Source organism: Atractosteus spatula, chromosome 14, assembly GCF_055471065.1.
Source record: "Atractosteus spatula isolate fAtrSpa1 chromosome 14, fAtrSpa1.hap1, whole genome shotgun sequence".
Classification (NCBI taxonomy): Eukaryota; Metazoa; Chordata; class Actinopteri; order Semionotiformes; family Lepisosteidae; genus Atractosteus; species Atractosteus spatula.
This window is the reverse complement of record NC_142719.1, coordinates 28,305,886-28,331,224: the sequence shown is the minus strand read 5'-3', so window position 1 is coordinate 28,331,224 and position 25,339 is coordinate 28,305,886. Positions and strand designations below refer to the sequence as shown.

Below are 25,339 nucleotides of genomic sequence, written 5' to 3'. Positions count from 1 at the left end.
AAGACATCACATACCTCCCAGGAGACAAAAGAAACAGTTAACCAATTACAGCATGGGTTTATTCAATGGAGTAATGGTTTTCATTATTCTGGGAGGTTTGTGAGGGAGTGGGGCGGAGGAGGTCTTCAGCATTAACATATGATTTGACTCTATGGGAGGGATTCGGGTATTGTGTTATAATACCAAAGATTTTTACAACAAGAATGAAATTTAAATTGTAATATGCACTTTGATTTTAAAAGTCGAATTCCGTTTTCGCAAAACGATGTAAAGGTCTCCATATCAAGTACTAACGACAGCTTTTGTCAATACAGCTCGTTAGCTAAGAACACAATCGCACTTAATATTATCAAGACATTTTGAGCCTTTTCTTCATGGTTGCCGAGCTGATTAAAACATCCGATAACTTAACCGAATACAGTCTCTTTCAATTTTCGGGTTATCGATTGTTCAAAAGACACCAATAAACCAAAACCGCAGAGCAACAGTCTCGACAGACAATAGTTTTAAATTCAGAACTGGCATTATATCAAGATTTTGTTCACGACTTCTTTAATCCTTCTTTCCAACAAAGTTTTTCTTTTCTGAACCCCAAAGCACAGTCATCAAAAGTGCAGATTCTCCAACGTTGGTACAAGTCAGACTGGAATAACATACCAGGCGAACCAACAAGAAAGCAGACAGCTATCTGAAGTATATAACCTATTTTAGTCGAACTGGTAGTACTATTTTAACATTTCCCCATTAAAATACTGTACCCAAATTCCCTTCAAGAAAGTATTACATTAATGCATTTACATCCGCACAAAAGGAAATCTACAAATCGGTACATGTGGGTTGAGAAACTTTTTTCCTTATAAAACTCCATGATTTTTGCATGCTCCAGTTAACACAGGCGAGGCTTCCCAGTGTTGTGATGGATCAGATAAATATCTCGGATAAACAGGTAGTAAGTAAAGTACTTCTTTTTGCATTTTAAACACTAAGCATTTTATCACGAATAGCGACTTAATCATTTACTGTTTGAACAACTATCGCGTGATCACATTTTTCGAGGTTCAACACCTCGTTGTCAGACGCAAACTAAAAAGGGTTACTTAAATTACACAGACTAAATCGCTCGATTTTGCTTATCTTAATCTCATCATATTCGCATTAACATTTGTATGGAAAGAGTTCACCTAACTTGAATCGTTGCCCATACAGCTAACCAGCTAAAATCCTTCGTATATATGTTTGCGGATTTAAAGGGTGTAATGCAATTTTGTACATCTGATTCCAATGTACAATAAATACAAAAATAAAACACGAAGAGAAGAAAAAGTTACCTAATGCGTTAAACAAGACAGTTTCTCTTACGTACATAATGCTTATTGGGGTTTCTCCTCTTCTGCACATCCTGCACAGTTACTTCTTCTATGGTCCGTCTGGGCATGATGGTGTAATCCGTCAGAAGTTCACTCAAGACAACAGCAGTCCCGATTTTGCAAAGATCACACCCGATTTCCCGAATATCAACATCCAAACTTTATCATGTGCGTGAGTCTGATCCTCGTCAGGAGCCTCAGGAACGTCTTAATCTAAGCTTTATTTTAAATGCAGTCATGTACCACAGTACACATATACTAGGTTCCTTCGTTTTTCACTCTTTCTTGCAAGGTCTCGCTGCCTTCACATCGGCCTGCCTTCAGCCCAAACTCCCAGCCTATCCCAGCTCACCGACTGCAATTATATTACAGCATGGCTTCTATGACAAACCCTGCAGTCCTTAAAGGGGACGTTTTGCATCAGCCGTTCTCTTTCAAAAGTACAAAGCACCGTGACTGATTATTCTTCTCTATGTTTTATTTGGAAATACTGCTTACGTGACTATGCCAACGCTTGTAATTCGTCAGTTGAACCTCTGTTTTGCTTGGTTTTTTTTAATTTTCGTCATCATACGCCCTAAATGCTATTTGTTTCTGAAAATTGTCATTTAGAAATTCAAACTTTAATACAGCATTAGTAGTATAGTAATGCTATTCATCATGTAAGAATAGCATTACTATTGTGAAGTAGAGAACAGCAGAAGACAAAAGCATATCTGCTAAATTTCAGGTTATGAACCGAGTCTAACGATTACTCTTTTCTTTTAGCCCTATATTTCTTTTCATAAAACTAACACCATGTATGTTCTTGTATTTTTGTATTTGGGATAACTAAACTAGAAACTAACATTTTTATTTGTCTTCTCTTACACAATGTTTATTCAATAAAGAATGATTAACAAGAAGTCGACTCTTGCTTTTGGGTCTCTGGAGCATTGCATTTATGGGCTCCTCCTGCTGGCTGAAAAATGCCACCGTAATATATTATCCAGCCTAATAATGGAACCGTACAACCTGTAAAAAGGATTGTTATATACAGTAAATCTAAGGTTACACCTTACACAAGGTTACACATTTTAAGGTTAATTCGACCTTGCACCCTGACCTTGCCAGAAATCAAAAGTTAACTATGGCTTTGCCTGGTCAACACTAGAATGTAAGACCTCAGGTTGCTGAAGCAAGCGGTGTTGGTAATAGGTGCCCTCATTCCTCTGGAGAAAAAAATGTCTAAAGCCAATGCCCCAGTATGGAGACTTTAAATTGAGATCCCTATTCTTTGGTCATTAAAGATCTTATGACATTTTTCAAAGCAATGTTAAGCCCAAGCCCAGTGTCCGGCTAAATTTCACTCTGGCCTTCCTGAGGTTTCCCCTTAATTCAATCGGTGAAGCAATATCTCACTACGTTACCTGATTTTCTGTGTAGAGGGATTGCTGGGGCATAAGGTCACCCAGGGTATCCCTAAGGGCCCCTCCTCCATGTGAAGTGCTTTGGGATCATTTTGGATAAAGAGTGCTGCATACAGTAGATGCAAGTAGTTATTATTTATTACTAAAACTACAATATAATTGTATTTTGCACAAACTAAGAGTGTTCTTTTATCAATGGAGAAACTCCCAGACATTTAAGTAAAAAATGTTAAGCTCCAGGCCCCATTAATGTGTACATATAGATGTATAGTTCCAGTGGGGAGCTGCATCAGCAGGTGTAGGCTGCAAAGAAACAGGTAAAGGTTTATTCCATGCTGAAAAGAGAAGAAAGGAAACACAACATTTTGGCTGTGGAGCCTTCTTTGGGTGTGTCTCTATCTATATGGGTTGTTCCCCATATACAGTAGATGTGTGCCTATAGATACAAATTCAAATGACTTGTTACTCTATTTGACAAACATCTTTATTTTTTATTTCTGTACAATTGTTAGTTGTTACGCCCAGGGTTCAAATCCATACCTGGGATGCTAGCTGAGTGGATGTTATCTTTGTGTTTGTGTGGGTTTCCTCCAGGTGCTCTGGTTTCCTTCACAGTCCAAAACCATAGTGGTACTTTAGGTAAATTGGTGTCTGGGAAATTTGGCCCTGATGTGAGTGTGTGCATGTTTGTGTCTGTACTGTATGTGCCCTACGACGGACTGGTGTGCTGTCCAAGGTGTATCTTGCCTTGTGCCCATTGCCAAGATAGGCTCCTTTTCCCCCACATTCCTGAATTGGAAACAGTAGTAAGAAAATGGTGGATAGATGTCAATTGTTACAAAAGGCAGTAACATATAATAATTGTAATAATAATGCTTCCTTTCACTTGTATTTCGCTTTTCTGGACACACCACTCAAAGCACTTTACATGGGGACTAGGGACTCCACTCCACCACCACCAATGTGTAGCCCCACACATGATGTGACGGCATCCATAGTGCTCCAGTTCTCAAACCACACAACAACTATCAGGGCATAGGAGAACAGAGTGATGAAGCCAATTCATAGATTGGGATTATTAGGAGGCTATGATTGGTATGGGCCAATAGGAAATTTGGCCAGGACGCCGGGGTAACACCCCTACTCCTTTCAAGAAATGCCCTGGGTTTTTTAATGACCAAAAAGAGTTAGGACCTTGGTCTAACATCTCATCCAAAGGATGGCGCCTTTTTACAGTATAGTGCCCCCATCACTATACTGGGGGATTAGGACCCACACAGACTGCAGGGTGAGCACCCCCTACTGGCCCCACTAACACCTCTTCCAGCAGCAACCTTAGCTCTCCCAGGAGGTCTCCCATCCAGGTAACATTTCTTGATGACCACTGTGTTTACATGTTACGTGGCATTTAGAGAAGTAAATCACAATCATTGGCTGGCTGTGGCATTTTAAATTGGGCAACATTTTATACACAAAGCATTTCTTTTCAGAATAAGAGCCTATACCCCTTCTCTGTTAATGCAAACAATTCAGTAGCACTGTTGGAAAGAAAATCAAAGCTCTCTATGCGGCAGCCTGTGTTCCACCTGAACCTGGGCATTGTACAGTAAAATGCCTACAGATGCACTATAATAATGGAGGAATTAGTTGGATGTTTTCTTATTACTGTGAATTATAATCAATGTATTCAGTCAGTATGTAGTGGTAGTATTTTCTTATTGCAAAGTTTTTGCACCCTGCAGAACACACCCACCTCGTTTAACTACCATTACAGGAAGTGTTTCAGTCTCCAGAAGGGATATGCATTGTTTAATTTCCATTTGGGATATATATCCATATTCTGGTATCCCATAACTTCCTGGCACTCAGTAACAAACACTAGATATGAAAAGCCTGTGAAAAAAACTAGCATGTGAACTGTAACCCAGTGAATGTCTTATATTCAGAATTAGAATTAATGCTCCTGGAATTTTAACAGTTTCTGCAAGAGAGGCAGGGGGTAATAAATGAAACTAATCTTTCCTGTTCTCCAAGGCACCCTGGAAGCCTGATACTTCTTCCCAGCCACAGATTCCACCAGATTCCACAAATGTGTGTTCAAGAATTTGTTTTTTCTACCCCAGAAGATCCACAATTCGATTCTATAAAAAATAATAAATGCCCTTCACCATTAGCCTGTCTCTGGTTTGTTAGCCTGAACATGCTGGAAGATCACCAGATATGAAAGGGTTTTGGTCCTCACGTCTGTCTGATGGTTTGCCCACACTGAATAAGGGGAGGAGGAGAGGCTACAGTCCTTAGAAGCCAAGCCTGCATAAATGGTGAAAAAGGAGCCACTGCAGCCCAAGCCCAGCCAAATCTGAGGGCAAGAACAGTTTGCCTCCCTGGGATATAACAGGTTTCACTCCAGCATGTCCTGTTGCTAGATTGTCAGTGCTTGCTGTTCTCGTGCTGGGACCACTGTGCACAGGCATCCTGTCACTCCCTCTGGATTTCCCATTGCCTGACTTGCTGCCCTCGGCTGTGCTTCACCTGGTCGATCTGCTTCCCTCCACTGTTCGTGGTTGCAAGGATGCCTCCCCTCCCCTGCATCCAGTGTCCTCCTGCCTTCATCCTCTAGTCTTTTCTCAGCCCACTTGGGACAATAAAGTATGATTATGCTTGGCTTATTTTACCTTGTGGTCTCTGTACAAAAACTGACTTTTTCACTTGTTGTGATGGATGATTCTTTGTGGTTTTAACATCATGATTCATTTTTATCAAGTACCACAATATTCTATACTGATGAAAAAAAGAAACATCACGTCATGTGCCAGTGTTGCCAGACACTATGGAGTAAGCTGCTCCATAGTGCAGAGGAGGTTTCAGCAGACCAGCAGGACAGATGACCTTCCAAGATCTGGTTGCCCTTGAGTGACCACACCAGAGCAGGACCGACACATCAGACTGCTCCATCTGAGAGATCATTTCAGATCTGCCACCCGTACTGCTGCTGAAACTGCCAGCAGACAAAATGCCTGCATCAGTGACAGGACAGTAAGGCTCCATGCTGCTGGCCTTAGAGCAAGGAGACCTGTCAGAGGCCCTTTGCTCACACCTCCTAGACGTCACACCCGACTGGCTTGGGCCAGACAGAGGCTTTGATGGACTCGTCAGCAGTAGCATCAGGTCCTCTTCACAGATGAGTCACTCTTCAGCCTGTTCCACGCAGATGGGAGGGCCACCTACATTGCTATGCAAAGACATGTTAATTGGATGTAATGGTCAAAAAGAAGATTTACAGATTTTTTAAAATGAAATACAAAATGCAATGGGTGTCATATGTAATTATTGTGAGGTAGTATTTCTGAGGTTCCATTGGATGACAGTGTGTATTATCTGTGTACCTTTTTCTCCATGTAGAGGTGAGTAGAAGAAGCAAGGTTTCACAGCTACTACCCGTACAAGACTTAACAATCAAAGTTTATGCTAAAAATGCAATTATTTTACAATGAAAGTGGTGGATAAGTAGGTAGATAAGACAAATCTTAAGACAAAGTTAGAGGCAGCAGTCTGGACTTAGGGCTCTGACCTCAGAACTGGATGTTTGTGGATTTAGATCCTGACCTCACTTGAGATTACTTTAATAAAATACCCAGCTGTATACAGTAAAAGGTACAAATGTAAGTTATCTTGAATAATATATAAGCGTATTATTCATATAGTTTATTAATAAATTATTATCAATAGTAATACATGAGGATGGACAGGTGATAGGGGAAATTAAAATAGGGATGATACATTTAGGCAGTATTGCGTAAATGAAGAGATTAGAAAGATTAGTTGATAATTGACTGCTGGGGGAATGTGTGAACCATGTTGAAGGATACTTTTGGTTTTTGCTTGGTGTCTCCACAGTCATAAGAGCTAAAGTGAGAAACTGTGGAATTGGAGAAAGCTTTCATTTTCACCGCTCTGATAAAATTGGTCTTTTTCCCGTTTTACAAATGTAATGTCAAAGCATTTTCTGCAAGACATGCAGTAAGTGAGAATATTGGACAAGCATGATGCCCATTCACTACCCATTTCAGGTGATCTTGAAATGTGTAGTGAATCCATGTACTGTGTGCAAGTTGGGTATGTATTTACAGTTGATACATCACCTCCTGTTGCAGCAATCACAGTAGGTGATTGACCTTGATAGAGTGGATAAAAAAACGTATTTGGCTTGGTTCTGTCAGTACGGTGACCACATTTAAAATGATACGGTATTTAAAAATTGTTGTCATATTCCAGAGACTGCATTTGTGCAGATTGAAATCCCAGCTCACATTATAGTTTATTAAGAACAGCTTCCCGTGTCAGTGCAGTATTATGCCGCTGGTGTCACGTGAAAGCAGCTGGAAAGAATGAAAACTAAAGCACTGCAGCAAAGGCCGCCGAGAGTCCTTGACTTCCAAGCGGAGAAAACGTGCATGGCTGTTATCACGTGAAGCGTTTGAGCAGCCTTTCCTTCAAGCTGCTGCGCTGGCTCAGTGCCGATTTAGCCTACTGCTAAATGACACACTGACCTACTTTCTGTTGTTATTGTTCTTTGCAATATATTTTGTTTGCTTTCCGTGAGTCATATGGTAGGTTTTTTAGCTCGGGAAAAAGTTTTATTTTCCAGCATCTTCAATCAGTTCTCGTCTGTGTTGTGTTCGCAATACTGCAATGAAAGGATTAAGGAACGTTAAAATGTCCACGTAGCATTTTAACTGTGGTATCCTACATTATTATTAATAATAAACATGATAAAGATACAAATACATGTCTTTATTTCAGATTTCTTTAAAACTTTCGAGTTTCAAATTGTTTTATTGATATACAGTTTTTTTGTTTGATCCCAAGAACGGAAACATAAACATCCTTGCATTTGTAACGTTGTTTCCTCTCCCGATTTAACACAAAACATCAACCGTTTATTGTTGACTAAACTCGTTACTGTGCTACTTGAAAAGCTCTTAACATGAACTTGAATTTGTTTTAAACAGTACGTTTACATCTACGTGCGTTTGAACGTAATTCGTTACAGAAGGGGTAATTAAAATTGCTTGACTACATTTAATGGGATAAGGTGATTTTGAAATACTTTTACTGATACCGACATATCTTCTGACACATTACAGTTGCATTACTCTCAAAAGGTTCAATTTCGAAATTAATTATTTAAGCGATACGCTTATGAACAATAAAAAACATGTGCCTTTATGCATCCTCTGTATTTTTTATAATTGTGTTTAAAAAGTGTAATCCTACTCCATCGATTTTAGGAAGCTAATGAGTCACAGTGACAGTCTTGTTAGATCTGCAGTTTGTTGGGGATATACATGTACTGAAGTACTTTTCACTTTGACAGGAATATTTGACCTTGCTTGGCCACCTCTATGCAGTGGATTTCTTACGAAATGTACAGTAATACAATTTGCCCCCTTTCTTTATTCATGTAACCTTTAATTTAAACTTGAAAGACTTGTAGTATTTAAGTACATTTTATGATCTATTATCTATGATCCTATACTGCATGCAAGCATGTACACTTCATGTACAGCTTCGAGATGAAAAGTATTCAGAATAGCTGCTGTTATCTCAGTTATTAGAAGCAAAATCAAAGAGTTTATCGCCATAGCAACGAGGTTGGAAATCCAATATTGCAGCTTGCCTGCTTAAGGCTTTACCCTCAAATGTGTTACCCTGCTTCCTCCCGTCCTATAGGAAACAGCCGGACTGAATGACAAGATAGGTGAATGGTAGACTAACTTGTCACTCACGATTATTTTGTAAACGTTGTGATTACCACACATACAACGCAACCATCCACGAAGATAGGACAACGCAGTAGGTTGGCTGGCGGAACAGAGCAGTACATCCTTATTTTATGTATTTTTGTATTCTTTTCACTAATAAATGTTGCAATTTAACTAGCAAACCACACTTCTTCTGTTAATTGCTGCTCTGTTCGTTTTGTATTAAAAAATAACCGTCGAAGATGATCGCAATTGCGTTCAGTGGACCAGTTTTTCAGGACAGACAGTATTTCCTTTCTACCTAAAAGGTGTTTTTTTTTTCTCGAGTTTAGCGATTTAAAAGGTGGACGTAAAACTGGAAGGAAGCAGAAAACCTCACATGGCTGCTGCCACCGCGTCTGTTCATTACTGTGCGGGTTACAGCTCTTCAGCGCCTTGCAGGTGAGTGGAGTACCTCCTTGTTCTCAGAAGCTAGGTGAAGCAGTAAATGGTTAATAGTCTGGTGGCAAAGGTCTTTTGAATAGAATATATGATTGCCATAAATGACAGAACTGAACATGCACATCCTTGAAAAGCGCAACACTGCATTAGTGGTCATTAGACTGCAAGGAAGTATTACGTGCGGTGGTAAAGTTTACTACTTCAGAATAGACAACTTTGGCGGAATTTTGAGTAGTTGAAGTTGTATCACCTTTTTCACTAGCCGTGATTGTTGATACCATTGCTGCAGAAACGAAAACGGCATATGTGCTGAGAAGGTATTTTATTCTGCAGATCATCGTGTTAGTAGCCGTTAGTTAGTAGCCGTTCAGCTTTGTCACTTATGTTATATATACTGTATATATTACTTGGCAATTAGAAACTTGAAATTTGTAAAGACAGTAATTTAATGTTCATTATACATTTTTGTGAAGCAGTTTGTATTATCGTAAGTTTCTTTTAAAAAAGAGGCCAATGAACAGTACGTCACCCCCCACCCCAAACACACACTCCCTTCATTTGTAGTAACCTTTCCAAGTTTTCATCCAAAGGCCTCGAAGTGGTTTTAGACAAGCTGTAGCCGCTCTGCGCCCTTAAAGGATTTGAGTGCTTTAGCTGCAGCACTGTGAGCTTCTCCTTCCTAGTCCTCCTCCCCAAAAACTCTCGCATCTCTGATCTAAGCGGGAGGAAGATCCATATAAATGATAAATGAGACCCAGGTTGGATCCGGCGATTCCAACAGGAGGGCGAGACGGGACGCGCAGGGCTCTCGCAGCAGCGTCGATGTTTTGTTTCACCTGCCAAACAAGGCTGTTTTTACCACTATTATTATTGGTTATACGATAAAATAGAAAATAATATTCCCCTGGGATGTAAAACAACATCACCCATAAATAAACCCAGAAATACAGCATAAAAACAAATGTTTTCCACGAGAGTATAAAAGTTACAACAACTTGCGAGATTATTAGGTTGGTGTATTATTCTTATTCTTATTAGTGGCTGAATTTGCGAAATTGCAATCGCAGTTGCAACACTAATTTGACTGTGAGTACATCATGCTTGGAGAAACATGCAAGTACAGTATAGATTTGAAGCTCATTATGTGCAAACCAGTAAGGACTAGTACAGCTAAGCGGAATCCATGTTTCTCCGCTCTCACGTGTAGGGTGAGGTAGTTTGCTCTTGTTATCAAGCTGTTGGCTTGCGGGTATCAAGCTGCTGAACAGGCGAGTTGCCAGGAGGGAGGCTTTTTATGGGACACTGGCCTACATTCAGGAGGAGCGTTCAAGAATAATCCGCAGTAATGGCTTCTCTAAACGAAAAGGGAATGGCGCAGAAAAAAATGAAAAAATAAGTTTAAGGCAGAACTAGGCGCTTTACCGTCGTGGAAGGAAGCAATAAGAACGAGTAAGTTAATGGTGAAAATAAATGAAATTCGAACGATCCTGCAAAAAAATGCAATAAAATATTTCACTTTTTCGCCTTTGGAATGTTAACCCACATTAGAAAAGAAAGCGACGAAGTCATCTTGTTTGTGAATGATCATTGTAGACTAATAAAGCGCAGAACACAAAATGTGAAAATGACTTTCAGGTTGCATACAGCATGTGTTCTCCACGTTTTGCCTTTGAAATATGATTTACTGTAAAGCTTGGTTTTACTGGTTTGTTTACATTGTATCGTTTGCTGTATGGAGTCACGGGTGTGATTAATTCGTGATATCGACTATTATATGATACGTTTTACCGTTTGTTTTACACTGTAAATATATATTTTAATATTAATTAGGCTTTAATTAAGCGAGAATAATCACACTTAGCTGAGTCAGTAATGCATGTGTGAAAAGGTGTTCGTATATCTGAGGGACTTCGCTGGAAATGAAATTGCGCACCTTCATAGTGCATTAACACTTGTTTTTCTGATTGGACCCCATCAAGTTGTATTGCGTTGCAGATGAAGGTGAAGGAGATACAGTACTTTTTCGAAGCTTTGTTTTGAGGTGCTTTTCTTTTGTAATCGTGCGTAAATTTTTACTTTGAGGATTTTAATCCTAATTTTATATGTAAAATAGAATTTAACTGTTCTGCATATGTGAAGGGTTTGTAAGGAAACATTTTGTGGGCTCAGAATTCTAATGGAAAGACTGACGAGTCTGACATTTTAATGTTGTGTACAGGGTGGGTACAGGCGTATTCAGTTTATAAATTATCCTTAATCTCTCAAAGTTCCTTTCAGTGTTTGAAAATCCTAACATTCACAGTGAATGCACAATAAGGCAAGGTGCAACAGTAAGATCCGATGTTAATTATTATTCTGTATGAAAAATTCTGTATGAACCTTTTTAGTGTTTTACCATTGATACCATAGATTTGAAACTTTGAGTTTATAAATTGTTATCCAAAAGATACTTATCAAATGGAAAAGACCAAACTATTTGGAGCACAATTCCAGACGTGGCTTACTTTGAGAAAACCATGCCTTCAGTAAGAAATATCAATGCATCTTTAAATATTTTTTCATTACCTGTTTATGGAAATTTTACCTGACTTTAAATACAATAGTCCCTGGTGCCTAGGACCCCAGTCTCCGCTAGAGCTAATTTCAGTTGAGCACTCCCTTAATGTTTTATAATGTTTAATGAAGTAATAATATTTTAAGCACGCCATTTCAGTATTTTTAGACTCTTGTGACATTCACTACTGACAATTTCACAGGTCATTTTTTTTAAATAGAGTTTACAGCTCTTAAGACACTGAAAGCATTTGAAAACAATGTTGGTCCAGTGAAAGTCTCAAGTAATTAAGAACATAAGAAAGCCTGTTTGGTAGTTAGTAATTAATTGATCCAAGGATCTGATACAGACTACAGATTTCTTGAAGGAAGCCGAAGTACTGGGTTTGATCACATGGCTTAGTTTGGCAACATACTCCCATAGCACTTTGGGTGAAGAAGTACTAAATGATTAACAGTTATTCATCCAGTTAATTGATTACAATTAACTACAATGGGACGAAAAATTGAAGCCCCTGGGGGTCTGAGTGGAGCTGAAAGATCTTCCAAATCTTTTGTGCACAACCTCCTTCTTCCTGGAAAATGATGTAATGATGACCAATATCCATGTGGAGGACACATTTACTGTATACAGATATATGAGTATCTATAACACATGTATAAATGTGAAGAAACATGTAAAGGTTAATTAAATGCTGAAAAATATGAAGGAGAAACAACATTTTGTCTGTTGAGCCACACCTGAAGAAAGCGGATATTTTTCAGCATTTAGTTGACCTTTACTTGTTCCTTTGTTGCCAGTGCTCCCCTCTCAAAAATGTAAAAATTGATATAATATGATATAACAAGAAGTGATTGTGCTTATTTTGTTTCTTTTCATGCCAGATCTGTGGATTTACTATGGACGTTAAACTTGCAGGAGCTTTAAAGAGATACAGTCAAGTCACAAGTTATGCTGCTGTTTCTTGTTGGAATCTGGAAATTATCAATTTGTCTTGTTAACTGTAACTTCCAGGGTAACATTGGATGTCTCAACATTCCTTAAATATCACAAAATGTCTTCAGAGATAAGAGTAACATAAAGTTAGGATGATGCAGATTGTGGTGCAAGTTCCTGTACGCATGCTGCTTGAATTTAAAATTCATATACTTATGTGAAATGTTATTAGAGGGGAAAAATAAATTTGTTTGCACTAAAGTGGAAGAAAGACTAAATTTAGATAGAGGTCAAACATACTCAGATGCACATTGCAATTATGAATCAGAGCTACTGAACCTGCAATGCTTCATCCAGTTTCATATTTGAATGTTTAAGTGAACTGATAATATTTAATTAATTGAAATGATTCATCCAACATAATATTTGAATGTTGAATGTTGAATCTAGGAAGCTGATTCATAGCTCCTCCTTCTTTGGCAGGCATCTCACTCCATAACTGAATAACTAAATGAAAGGAAATTAGTTATTTGCACACATTACAAGTACCCACTTTCTAGCAGAAATCTTCTGTCTTGACTCTTATATCAGCCCATGACTTACTAACTAATAAATGCAATAGTGTTTAACAGGCCTCTTTAGGCTGAGAAAAGAAGATAATGATGTCTGTCCAAATAGTATTCTCATTACATTTCAGAAATGATATTTACAAGAGATAAAAATGTAATCCCATAAAACTATAATATCATTTAAGAAATAACTTTGTGTTTTGATTTTTTATGTATAGTCTCCTATCACTGTAGTGGAAGATGGTACAGTAAAGCTAATAGTTTTTTTATATTAAGTGAAATACAGAAGATTTATTTGAATAAAGCATTCAATACTATATTATCATTTGTATTTTTAAGATATACTAACTTGTAGTTACACTGATGTGTAAATTAAAATTTTGTTTAAAAGGAACATGGTATAACACGATGTATGACAGGGTTTAAATTTAAATGGCTTAGTTTCGATATATTGTGGAGGAAGAAGGTTTTTTGAGAACTAAGAATATATGCACATGAGTATGTACTGTACACAGTTTTGACTCCTGTTGTCTGTTGAGCCACTGTAGGAAGAAAATGTGGAAGGAGATCAGTGAATGCCCATGGCAACTGCTACCTCAGCTCATCCCAGTTTGAGATTTAAATCAGAACCATTCTTTAGGTCATTCTTTACATACTCACTTGTCCTATAGGGACATTGATATCTGATGGCAGGAACAAAACAGAGGGGAGGGTTAATGTGGTCCAGATGGCCACAATCCTCCAGGATTCATGTGGCTCATTAACTACTCAATCTTGGCCATTCCATTGTAAAGATATTCTCCAATCAGCATTTTAATTATTTAATTGATCATAATCAGCATCAGTGTAAGTAAAGTGATGGCAGTATTAAAGTATTGCATTGGATTGTTCCGGAAACACCTGCAATACGTAGTATGTTAGACCAATTTTTTCTGTTTTACTAATTAGAAAAGGTGAATTACATTAATGGATGTCCTGGCTTTCCAGGGTCTGCCTTGACCAAGCTCGTTATCCAGTTATAGTCCATCAACTTAATGCAGGAATTGTAGGACACATTTTAAAAAAGACAATTAAAACACTCTTTTAATGATTTACTGCTTTTAGTAATGTTATTTTTCTTAATGGGTTCAAAGGAGTTCATTAATGCAATTAATGCATGCAGTGAGGAACTGCTTTTGAAAAAATACACTGTGAGCAGCTGAAGTATGTGTGTTTTTCTTCTTGTTTTCCTGTGCTGCACAATTGTTCTAAGCAATTCCCCTTTAACACCACTGTTTGGAATTCTGCTATAACAGGTTTAAAATAAGAATCAACATGTCTACAGCAGAGGTCTTAAGAACACCTAAAAATGCTACTTTAATCTTTATATTTTTGTTGGGTTGTAATTTGCCTGTGTGCATTATAATTTTGTGGGCCCCAGTTATTAGTGGTTTTAATTTCAAAGTTAGTTTCAAAATATGTAGATTGGTCTACCTCGATAGACCAGGAGATTAAGACTTTGGGGACATTTCTTGCTGCACAGGTAATAAGAGATGGGTTTGGTTCACATACTGTACATAATTTTTGCTGTCCCACTCAAACCATTTTAAAGAAAGTATTTTGGGAGATAAATTATGCAATTTTTAAAATAATTAAATATGAAAAAATATTAAAAAAGTGCAGAAGTTGCAAACGATTTTAGAAAAGGCACAAAAAGATGTAGGTAACACTTGGTTTTTTTCTTAAAATATTTCATGTCTGCATATGGCAAAAATTGAAGATGAACAAACATTTCACAATTGATGTTTTCTTGGAGACAGAGGTCAGTTTTATGGTACTCTTCCTCAATTCACCTATTTTTAGGCAGTATTTTAATAGATATTTACTTAACAGATGCACAAAACAGACTATATAATGGAGCATCTTTGAGACGTATTGAATATATGAGGTCCTCAAAGTTCATGCATGTGTATAAAGATCAGATTTTCAGCTTTATTTGCAGGATAAAAACAAAGGAGACTTTTCACATAAATCTTCCCAGTGCTGGATGGAATGTACTGTAACTATTTCTAACAGATGGCAAGTACTGCAGATGAAGCTTGTGATGACTTCACCAGCATAGATGAGCTGCCCCATTTTTATTATTTGCAGTGCACAGGATCTTTATCAAAACAGGGCTTGGGTTCTACTGAGGTTGACCAGCTTGTGTGGAGTTTTAACAGACACATGGTGTTTCTAGACTGATGTAGTTAATTCCCTTAGTGTCTGCTGGCTCAATTGTGCTGCTGTTCAGTGTTTAGTTTCCTCCTAAGCTGTGTTGTTTTTAATAATATAAAGGAATTGTGCTGTGTTTTTTCATATGATTGGATTTGGTTAACACATTTTTGCATCCTTGTGAAGCATATATTAATGTGTAATATTTAGATAAGATCACTTTATTAGCCATATACAATTTTTTGTATTAGGAATTTGTCTTTTTCGCAAAACCCCAACTTGCTTTCACACAGACGGGGAGAGAAGCTTGGGGTCAGAGCGCAGGGTCAGCCATTTATATGGCACCCCTGGAGCAGTTGGTGTTAAGGTCTTTGCTCAGGGGCCCAATAGAGTAGGATTGGCCACGGGATACGAACAGATAACCTTCCCGCCACAGGTGCAGATACTTAGCCAAAGGGATTTTGACAAAAATAAGCATATTGTATTTTTATTTTTTTGGGGGGTGATATGAATAAGATCCCTACCTTCTTATTTGTCACATGTTTAGCAAGTAATAACAAAATGCACAAAAAAAAACACATTCACAGATTGTTGGACCTTGATGTTGTAATCATTAAGGTCTTGGCACTGTGTGAGGGGCAGGCCAGCTCATGCGTAGCCACAGTTCACTGAGAGTGACGAATGAGAGAACAGGTAAGTATCTTATGGAGTCTTAGCACATTGGACTCCATTGAGGTCATCACTGGTCTGATCCTTGTGCTCAGGATAATTAACAACTGGTGATTGTGGCTTAACTTCTCCACAAGCTGTTTAAAAAGCTGCCCTTGAAGCAAAGAGGCTATTCATTTGTAGCGTTTCTTTAATTTTGTATTTTTTTTCTTGCGCAACCTTTGGATATGCGTTTTATCACAGCCTGAAATTTCGTACTATGTTCACTTGAGCCTACAATGAAAGAGGTCTGTTTTGCATCTAAGACGAAGCAGGTTGGTGGGGATGGGGGGGTAATAAGAATTCTGCAACAGTTGATCGTGTTTAGAAACAGCCTTATTTAGAAGTGTATGAGGATATGTACGTGTGTCTGTGGAAATGCTTGTTTTGATACAGTCTGGTTCTGTTTCCCTTCCTTTCTGTTTGTGTGCAGAATGAAACGAGGAAGAATAAATATCAACCCGGAGAGTCAAGCCCCTTCAGCTGCCGAAGAAGGAAGCAAAAAGCACAAGGGCAGATCATCAGGCTTCCGTCTCGGGGCATCCTGCAGACAGGACACCATGCAGGACTGGGGGAACCTGCCTCACCATGTGGTGCTACAAGTCTTCCAGCACTTGTCCCTCGTGGACCGGGCGCGGGCCTCCTCCGTCTGCAGGAGGTGGAACGAAGTCTTTCACATTCCCGACCTGTGGAGGAGGTTTGAGTTCGAGCTCAACCAGCCTGCCACGTCATATCTCAAATCCACTCACCCTGACCTCATCCAGCAAATTATAAAGAAGCATGCTCAACATCTGCAGTACGTTAGCTTCAAGGTAAAGGATCTCCCGACCCCCACCCCCTCCCCAGCTTTGCACATTGTTACTGCCAGCACTTTCTAATCCGTCTGGCAACCTAACCGGCTAATCTGTAGAGGAGGTTGCAATGACTCATCATCCCCAAGAACAGCATGGGATTTGAATTGGAGGCTTTGTTTTGCAAACATGTGTTTGAAATATTTTAACTCGCAACATTGACATTTTTTTCTTGTTTTACAATTAGGCCTCCTTTTCAAAACTGCGCCATCTTTTTTTTTTAAACTAAGATGCTCAGGGGTGCAAATCATTGACCTATTGGTGTGTTTTGTTTTTAGAAAGGCAGGCAATCGATGTGTGAATGAATATTGTTGTATCTGAATGTTATATGTTAACTTTAATAAGAAATAATGTATCTTTAAAAAATCAAGGGGCTGCTCATCGGTTCATCCTATAAATGCATTGACGTAGAATATTGGTCGTGGGTCATGTGTTTCCAGCATTGTGGATTTGAGCCTGGATTGTCTCAAACTGATTGTGACTGGGATTCCCCAAGTGACAGCACAGAACTGGACGAGTGTGATTCGACTTGGCTGTTCGGTTTTTGACACAACAGCAACTGGGATTCATGTGTGCCTGCGAATTGGCAGTGACATCATTGAAACACGAGTAATGGTTAATTCTTTGCTGCAAAGTAGGAAGGAAAACAACTTTTTGGCTGTTGAGCCTTCATTTAGGTATGAGGGAGAGAGAGACAGGATGCTGGGATATGAAACAGAGGAGAACAAAAAAAGGGTATCTGAGAATGGGCACAGTGAATGAGAAAGTGTCCAAACAACGGGAAATCTGAAGGTCATGTCTGTCTTATTCCAATGTGGTTCAGGGTTTCACTGTAATGCTGTGCTTATTCAACACTGGTGATTCTAGACTGGGTGGATATAAAACTGAAAATACTGGTGATTTGTGTGAAGTGAAGCTGCTTTTAAAGTTAGCGTTGCAGTTCCACAATCCACTTACTTATTTTGCTTAAGGTTGACAGCTGTACTGAGTCTGCAGAGGCAGCCTGTGACATTCTCTCACAACTGGTGAACTGCACTATCAAGACTCTGGGGCTCATCTCTACAGCAAGGCCGAGCTTCATGAACGTATCACAGGTATGCATTGGCTGTTACCAGTATTGCACAGCTATACTCAAAAATGCATTAATAAGCTAACTGTTTTTGTCAGTACTCTGTATGAAGCATGTTGTCCCTAATTTCTGTAACATTAAGCACTAACATGAAAATACACCATTGACCTCTCATGCATATACTTTTGTATTGTGCAGTTTAAATATGATGTTTTATTTCTTTACAAAGTAATAGATTAAGTACAGAATGAATGCAAAGAGAAATTTCAGTCAGTTTGATTGGTTATAGAATCATGGAACACATATGTACTGTAAGTATGTACTGTAAGTTCAAAAATATTTTTTTAATATACTGATGTAAAAAAATGTAAACCATGATAAGAAGCAAATTTGTTTCTCTCTTGTGTCCCTACAGTCTCACTTTGTGTCTGCCCTCACGGTGGTGTTTGTGAACTCAAAGTCCCTGTCTTCGATAAAGATTGATGACACACCTGTGGATGACCCATCTTTGAAGGTGTTGGTGGCGAATAACAGCGACACACTGAAACTGCTGAAGATGAGTAGTTGTCCCCATGTCTCCCCTGCTGGTGAGCTAAGGCAATGATCTCTGTACTGCTGGCCACACTGTTGACCCTTGTCTTTGAGTTGATTTGTAGCACTCATAGTATTTTATTTAGCATGATATTAAAAAAACCTGAATCATATGTAGACTTAGGTGATTTTAAATTGAAGCAGTGTTCTAAGTGTTATGCACATATTCAGTAAATCCAGTCTGACTTAAAACAGCAATATAAAACTTATTTTTTATTACATTTATTTTTTGTTAGAAATATGTAGCAAGGTCTTCTGCAGTCCTTTTTGGACATCTGTTTGTTCTTAGAACTAAACAGAAGAACATTGCAGGTTAGGTGGAAATATAATGAGATAGTTAAGTAGGTAGCTGCATCAGCATGTGTAGGCTGCAAAATAATGGTTTATTCCATGCTGAAAAGAGAAGAAAAGAAACACAACATTTCAGCTGTGGAGCCTTCTTTGGATGTCAATATAATAAAATATAATAAAATAGTTGGAGAAGAACAGTTGAAAAAGAATGATTGCAGATTCAAGCATACTGTCTTTATAGGGTAGAAAAGAATTGCCTAAGGTAGACAGAGCTCATGGCTTGAATGACTGTAAGGAGAACAATCACTATGTGCGTACAGCACATCCGTTTGTGCCCTTCTATAGTAAGAGTTGCTAAGAGATATAGCTCATTCACTGCACTCTAGGTTGACCTGATTTTCTGGTTGGCTATATGTTGCCAGAGACTTTGAAAGAAGTGAATTATTCAAGTACATGAAAATTGATTCTGGGCCCGACACTATTTTCTGTTCATTAAAGGAAAAAATTACATTTTGTCCAACACTGCTTTCAGAAATCCATTTATCTGCGTAATACTGCACGCAGTGTTTAGTTTGTAAATGTCAGTGATTTCTGAAAATTGTATATGCCATGAGTTGTATATGCACCACTTGCGCAGATGCTTAATTAACTGTTGAGTGGAATTAACTACTTATTAATTCATGGTTGCTTGAAGCACTTGGTTATAAATGTACTTGGTACATAGGGCTCTGTGGTTACTACCCTCAGACTTCTTAAGTCTTGTAAAGAACATTGCATATAAAAACCGAAGCCTAATGAGCTGTAATTAATTCCCCTTTGTTTGGCAAAAAAACATATTTCTGTACAACATGAAGTTAATGCCTAACACTATGCCATTCTTCTGCAATATGTCAACAGACGGTGTAATAAATCCCCACCCATGTACAGTATCTTTGAATCCAGTCTCTATGTTGTTTAAAGCTGTTAATTTGTATTTGTCAACCTTTATCTTTTTGAATGTATGTCAGATGACAAAATATTTGGTTTTTATCTGTTACTACATGTATTTAAGGGACACTCAACAAGTCTTGCTTGTTAAAGAACAGGCTAGAAGCTGTAATGATACTTACCACCACTAAAGCTGTTACTGGTTGAGTGGTGCCTGGTTTTAGCCTTTTTTAAATGTGTGCTGAATGTCAAATCAAGATATTGAAAATTTTGCTGTTTTAAAATGATCAGAAAAGTCTATGAAAACAGGGGACAGCTTAAGTACAAACTTCTTAGAACAGTGCACTGCAAAAAATGTTCTTTATGCCTGAATGGCGTATTGTGATTTGAATGCCAAACAGATTTCAATTTTCCATGGTCCTTTCTCGTATAGGTATTCTTTGTGTGGCAGACCAGTGTCATGGCCTACGGGAGCTGGCGTTGAATTATCACCTCCTGAGTGACGAACTGCTCTTGGCTCTATCGAGTGAGAAGCACGTGCACCTGGAGCATCTTCGCATCGATGTGGTCAGTGAGAACCCTGGGCAGACTCAGTTCCACACCATTAAGAAGAGGAGCTGGGATGCCTTGGTGAAGCACTCCCCCAAGGTCAACATCGTCATGTACTTCTTCCTCTACGAGGAGGAGTTTGACCCCTTCTTTCGCGAGGAGACCCCCGTCACGCACCTGTATTTTGGCCGGGCTGTCAGCAAGGAGATGCTGGGCCGCATCGGGCTGAACTGCCCCAGGCTGGTGGAGCTCGTAGTGTGTGCGAATGGCTTCGAGCCCCTGGACGATGAGCTGATCCGGATTGCAGACCGCTGCAAGAACCTGACGGCCATTGGGCTGGGGGAGTGTGAGGTCACCTGTAGCGGCTTTATCGAGTTCGTGAAGATGTGCGGCGGGCGGCTGACCCAGCTTTCCATAATGGAGGAGGTCCTGATCCCAGACAACAGCTATAATGTGGAGCAGATTCACTATGAGGTGTCTAAACATCTCGGGCGGATGTGGTTCCCAGACATGATGCCGACTTGGTAAAGGCCATCTAATGTCTAAACTCATCCTCCTCATAATGAAAGGTCCCAGAAGGGAATCTTGTGCACGAACCTTCAAAAAAACAAAAAAAATCCAGTAAGGATGAATCTCCTTTTCATAGGTATACTAGTGTGGAGTTTGCGATTCTTGAAAGCACAGAAAATGGAACCTGACTGATCCGAGAAATGATGAGGCAGTGAGGGAGGTTTATTTTGATTCTTTTGCTTTTTTCCTTCCATTACGTGCTATAAGAGCTGAATCCACCCTTTCTTTAGGAACAGCAGTTAACGCCCTGATCCTTTAGAATCCAAAGATGATGTCTTGTGAAAGAGATGGTCATTACCAAGTTGTAAATAATCTTCAAATAGGAGGCAATGTAGAATTAAATGAGGAGGTCCGAGAATGAAATAACTACATAATGAACAAAACAAAACTAATAACAACACTTAACAGAATCCATTTTAATTTACATATTGCCATAGAGCTTTAATCAGTATCCTTTTTTATGGAGCTAAGGATTTTTTTGTACAATTTACACATGGCTATTAATAGCTGTTGTGTTGTCTTTTGAGACATTTTCTTTTACTAGGTTGTGTCCATGGACAGTTTGTGAATGCATTTATGCATTTTAAGAAAAAAAAAACATTTCAAATGTCTGATTCCTTTGAAGCCAATTATATCAGGGTTTTTAAAGTATGACTTGAGCTCTGTTTGTCTTGTGTAAGGGGTCAGAGGAGATGACATATTGTTAATAGATATAAGTCATTGGCTTCTACATATTTGCTGCGCGATTTAGCACTTGATCTCCTAAAACTGTAAATACATAATAGTTTTTATTTCCTTTTGAAATAAGAACATCAGACTTTATGAAAGCTCCATTTGTATCGGTAGTTAAGACTTTTTAATTTCCTTGTCACCTAAATGGCAAATGAGATGTGGTATAGGTTGATATTATTATTTTCTGCAGCAGTGTCCATGTGATTTATTATGTATTTGCTAAGGCTTATTTCTAGGCTTTAGGGCTAGATTTGACAAATTGTGTGCAGTGATTCTATCTTTTAATTTTTTCTAGTGTTTTTAGATTTACACAGGAAAAAGCTGTAGTTCATAAGAGAAGTTCTGTTGTAATACTTTGTTTGAACATCCTTAACAAAGGTGATAGCTTGTGGGATGCTGTTCAAAGTTCTTTGTTACCAGTTTTGTAAAGGTGATTGTAGAAGTTATAGGGTTAAATCCAACAAGCAATAACACAGACATGGGGAAAAAAGGGCTTGGAACTACTCTTTTTTCCACACAGATTTTTTCTCAGTGGAACAAATTTGAACAAAAATACTTTCACAACTGTCACGTTAGTTGTTTTGTAAAGCTTAAGCACACTAAATAATTTGTCTTCATTAAGCATATCTGTATTGTATGCAGAACTGCTTCTTTGAATCAAAATTGTTTTGTAATTGTTATTAGGTACTGTAGTGATGAACGATGGATAATATCCAGCTGGAACATAGGGACTGAAGCAGTTTCAAATGACAGAAAAAGTGCAGGACATTGGTTTGTAGTCAGAAGTTGAAATTCTAATTATTGAGGTGTATATCAACATGCTAAATTAAGGTAATGTAAAAAAGTTAATTAATGGATAATTTTAAACATTTAAATATGATTTATTTCATTCTTCTGGTGAAACGTGCATAATAGCTCATCGACTCTCCCAATGATTAATATGAAGGCATCCCATCCAATTAGCAGTATTTTGTATGATGCATTGATGATGAAAAGTAATCCAAAGTGAAACAGGAATAAAATTACAATCTGTTCTTTTAAAAATACAAATGGAAGAAGGAGAATTATTTCACCATAAATGTTTGGCAGACAATGAAAATACAGTCAAGTTAAATGGCTGAAGGAGATATTTTTGAGTTTTGGGATTTTTGTATTGTTTCTATTTTTGCTAGGCTCACTTCAAATCACAGTATTCAAACTGCACACAAGGTTCTATCTTTAAGCTTTAAATGTTGGCTATTTAGAGGTAAAAGGTGAAAAACAAAAATCAGACTAAATCTAATCTTTTACTGATTACAAGTTCTACTTCTCACCTGTTGGTGACTCTCTGTTGGCCAGAGACATACATCTTTCATCTTTCCAATATCACACATTAGGGGGAGGAGGCCTGAATCGTTTTTCATTCCCCTTATGAAAAATGTTCTTTGTGGATACTGTCCAGGAATCCTTATTCTATGATGCTGGAGAATGAGGTTCATTTATTCATTCCTTAAGGTGTACATATTTGCTGTTCCACTTTCAAATATAAGGGCCACAGAACATAACCTTAATCATTTTGAGTGCTTAATTTTGATTCGGGATTAAATACAGAATGAGAAATGGCCATTCCGTTCTGTTCTCTGTTCGTACAAGAAATTCCAAGTTAAAATACATGGCCTTGTAAGACACTTTTTGAGTTACTGAAAAGATCCTAGTACTATTATTTGTTATTGATAAATTGCTAGTTTGCATAGGTCTGTATTAGTACTTTTACTTATAATTTGATGTTACAGCTGAGATATTTAAGGCAAGGAAATATATTCCCTTACCTGAATTGTCAGTATCGAAGGGGATTTTAAAATATTTCTCTGTTTAAAAGGGGAGTACTAAATACCAAATGTCTAATATTTAGGTAAACAATCAACTTAGTGTTTTACCAGACTTAGCTTTTGCCTTTTGTGCAAATTAGTTGAATATACTTATCAGATTTAAATATTTATCTTGTGCTGATGTTGTATGTACAAATCCTATACAACCAATAAAAAATTTCAATTAACAAAGCACTTTAAAATAGATGAATATTTGATTGTGAAAATTTTTTTTCTATTTAAGGCAAATCCTTTCATATTTTGTGGGCCATAAAAAAAGATAGCGATTTCCTCCAGAAAATGTTCAGGGCAATAAAGGACAATAGTATAAGGAGGTAGCTGCGTCAGCATGTGTAGTCTGCAAAGCAACAAGTAAAAGGTTTATTCCATGCTGAAAAGAGAAGAAAGGAAACGCAACGTTTCGGCTGAAATGTTGTTTCTTTTTTTTCTCTTTTCAGCATGGAATAAACCTTTTACTTGTTCCTCATAAAGGGCAATATACAGGTATATGGCACAAGTAAAACCATATGCTTAAAGGTGAGCCTTGCATTATCCACACACACATTTAATCAGTATCTAACAGAAAGAATACACTTTATAAAAGCAGTTACCTGATTGAATCCAGCTTTGGTCCCAAATGCAATGGGTGCCTCAGGATTTAATTCAATCTGGATTGCTATTGTGTTTGTTTGATTTTTTCACAGCTGTACTCATACGCATTAGACACTCTGAATATGTGGTTATGGTTCCTCTTTAAAAATGTGTTGTCCACGATTGATAAGACAATTGCAATCTTGAGTTTCTTTTTTAAATTTACAGGGTTAAATAAACTAAATATAGGTGTTTTTCTTTTGGTGGACATGTTTAAATTCTGCCTTAAAGTAGCTTAATTGTGTTTCAGTTTGAAACTATACGTATACATTATCTAAATACATGTAAACAATGGTGTTGCGATCCTGAGGTTGTTTTGAAACATTCTTTTGTTGACACGGATTGTAGAAATGTCTTGAATTTTGTTACAAAGAAATAATTAAATTAACACTTGATCAAAACATTTAGTGTCTTTTCTGGTTCAATTTGTACTTCCTGTGTATATGTAGTTTCTCCTTGTGTTTTATTTTTTTTTGACCCCTTGCACCCCTGACACTGCAGCAGCTAGTCTGTCGTTCACTCCCCCCCCCCCCCCTCTGAGACTGCACACCTGTGGGCTGATAGTATAGTCAGAGTGTTACTGCTCGGTGAGTGGATGAAGAGAACTGCGTCTTGCCAAAAGGCTGAGGAATCCAAATGCTTGATCCCAGTGAAGGAGTGGCGAGAGCTGATGGATATAGCCGAACCAGATCAGAGTTTCAAAGGCAGGCGGAGATAGCTGAACAAGACAGGTGATGGCAGGTGAGAGCAATCCCAGGCTGAAGGCGAGCACAGCAATTGGGGCACAGCAGGGCAGGAGCATCAATAACCATGGCTGAACAGTTAGAGGTACAGCACTTTGCCACTGGTCCAGTGCTCAGCTGTGTAGACGGGGTGCTGATAGACTGAGTGTATTTCTTGAAAGTGGGTTTGTTGTGCTGTGAACACTACTCTTGCCAGATGGTAGCTCAATGACAGAGTACCGGATCAGTAGCTGATCAAGGATTAAATATCCTGGACTAATGAACTAATTACCTGTTAAGTGGAGGCCAGCAGTTGGAACAAGCAGCCTGAGCGAGTCCTCACGGCCCTGGGAGGTGTTCAACTCTCGACAGGTGTTGTCACCTGTCAGCCCTAGCTCAGCTGGCCAACCGTGTTCCTCAGCAGCACACTTCAACCCCATTGAGCCTGGCAAGGGAACAACCTGCCCACCACTTGTGGTGCCCCCTAGTATAGACTAAGCTATATTTTCCCAGGTATTCCTAGTTATTCACTAGGTCTCACAAGCCTGTAAGCCATCTCAACTCATTCAGTCAAACCAGAAGTAGGCTGCACAGCTG

General features: G+C 38.4%; 2 protein-coding genes across 6 annotated transcripts in view; one reads left to right on the top strand and one right to left on the bottom strand.

The window, feature by feature from the left end:
* Window positions 1–1,649, bottom strand: part of sh3pxd2b (SH3 and PX domains 2B) — a 49,781-nt gene extending 48,132 nt beyond the window's left edge. For both annotated transcript variants that reach the window (XM_088933067.1, XM_088933068.1), the window contains exon 1: window positions 1,364–1,649. In XM_088933067.1, the coding sequence (XP_088789193.1) occupies window positions 1,364–1,435 (72 nt within the window). In that variant the 5' untranslated portion in view covers window positions 1,436–1,649. The remainder of the gene's footprint in view (window positions 1–1,363) is intronic.
* A 6,943-nt stretch (window positions 1,650–8,592) lies between these two features.
* On the top strand, window positions 8,593–24,421 carry fbxl3l (F-box and leucine-rich repeat protein 3, like). Of its 4 annotated transcripts, none has more exons than XM_088933109.1 (6): window positions 8,614–8,632; window positions 8,874–8,982; window positions 16,376–16,754; window positions 17,765–17,887; window positions 18,278–18,449; window positions 20,105–24,421. In XM_088933109.1, exons 2-6 carry the CDS (start codon window positions 8,921–8,923, stop codon window positions 20,746–20,748), a joined length of 1,380 nt encoding a protein of 459 aa, XP_088789235.1. In that variant the 5' UTR covers window positions 8,614–8,632; window positions 8,874–8,920; the 3' UTR covers window positions 20,749–24,421. The 4 variants fall into 4 exon arrangements, with proteins under 4 accessions (XP_088789232.1, XP_088789235.1, XP_088789234.1 ...); XM_088933108.1 differs by lacking the exon at window positions 8,614–8,632 and adding an exon at window positions 8,635–8,657; XM_088933106.1 differs by having other exon boundaries at window positions 8,593–8,982.
* Window positions 24,422–25,339: the final 918 nt, after the last annotated feature.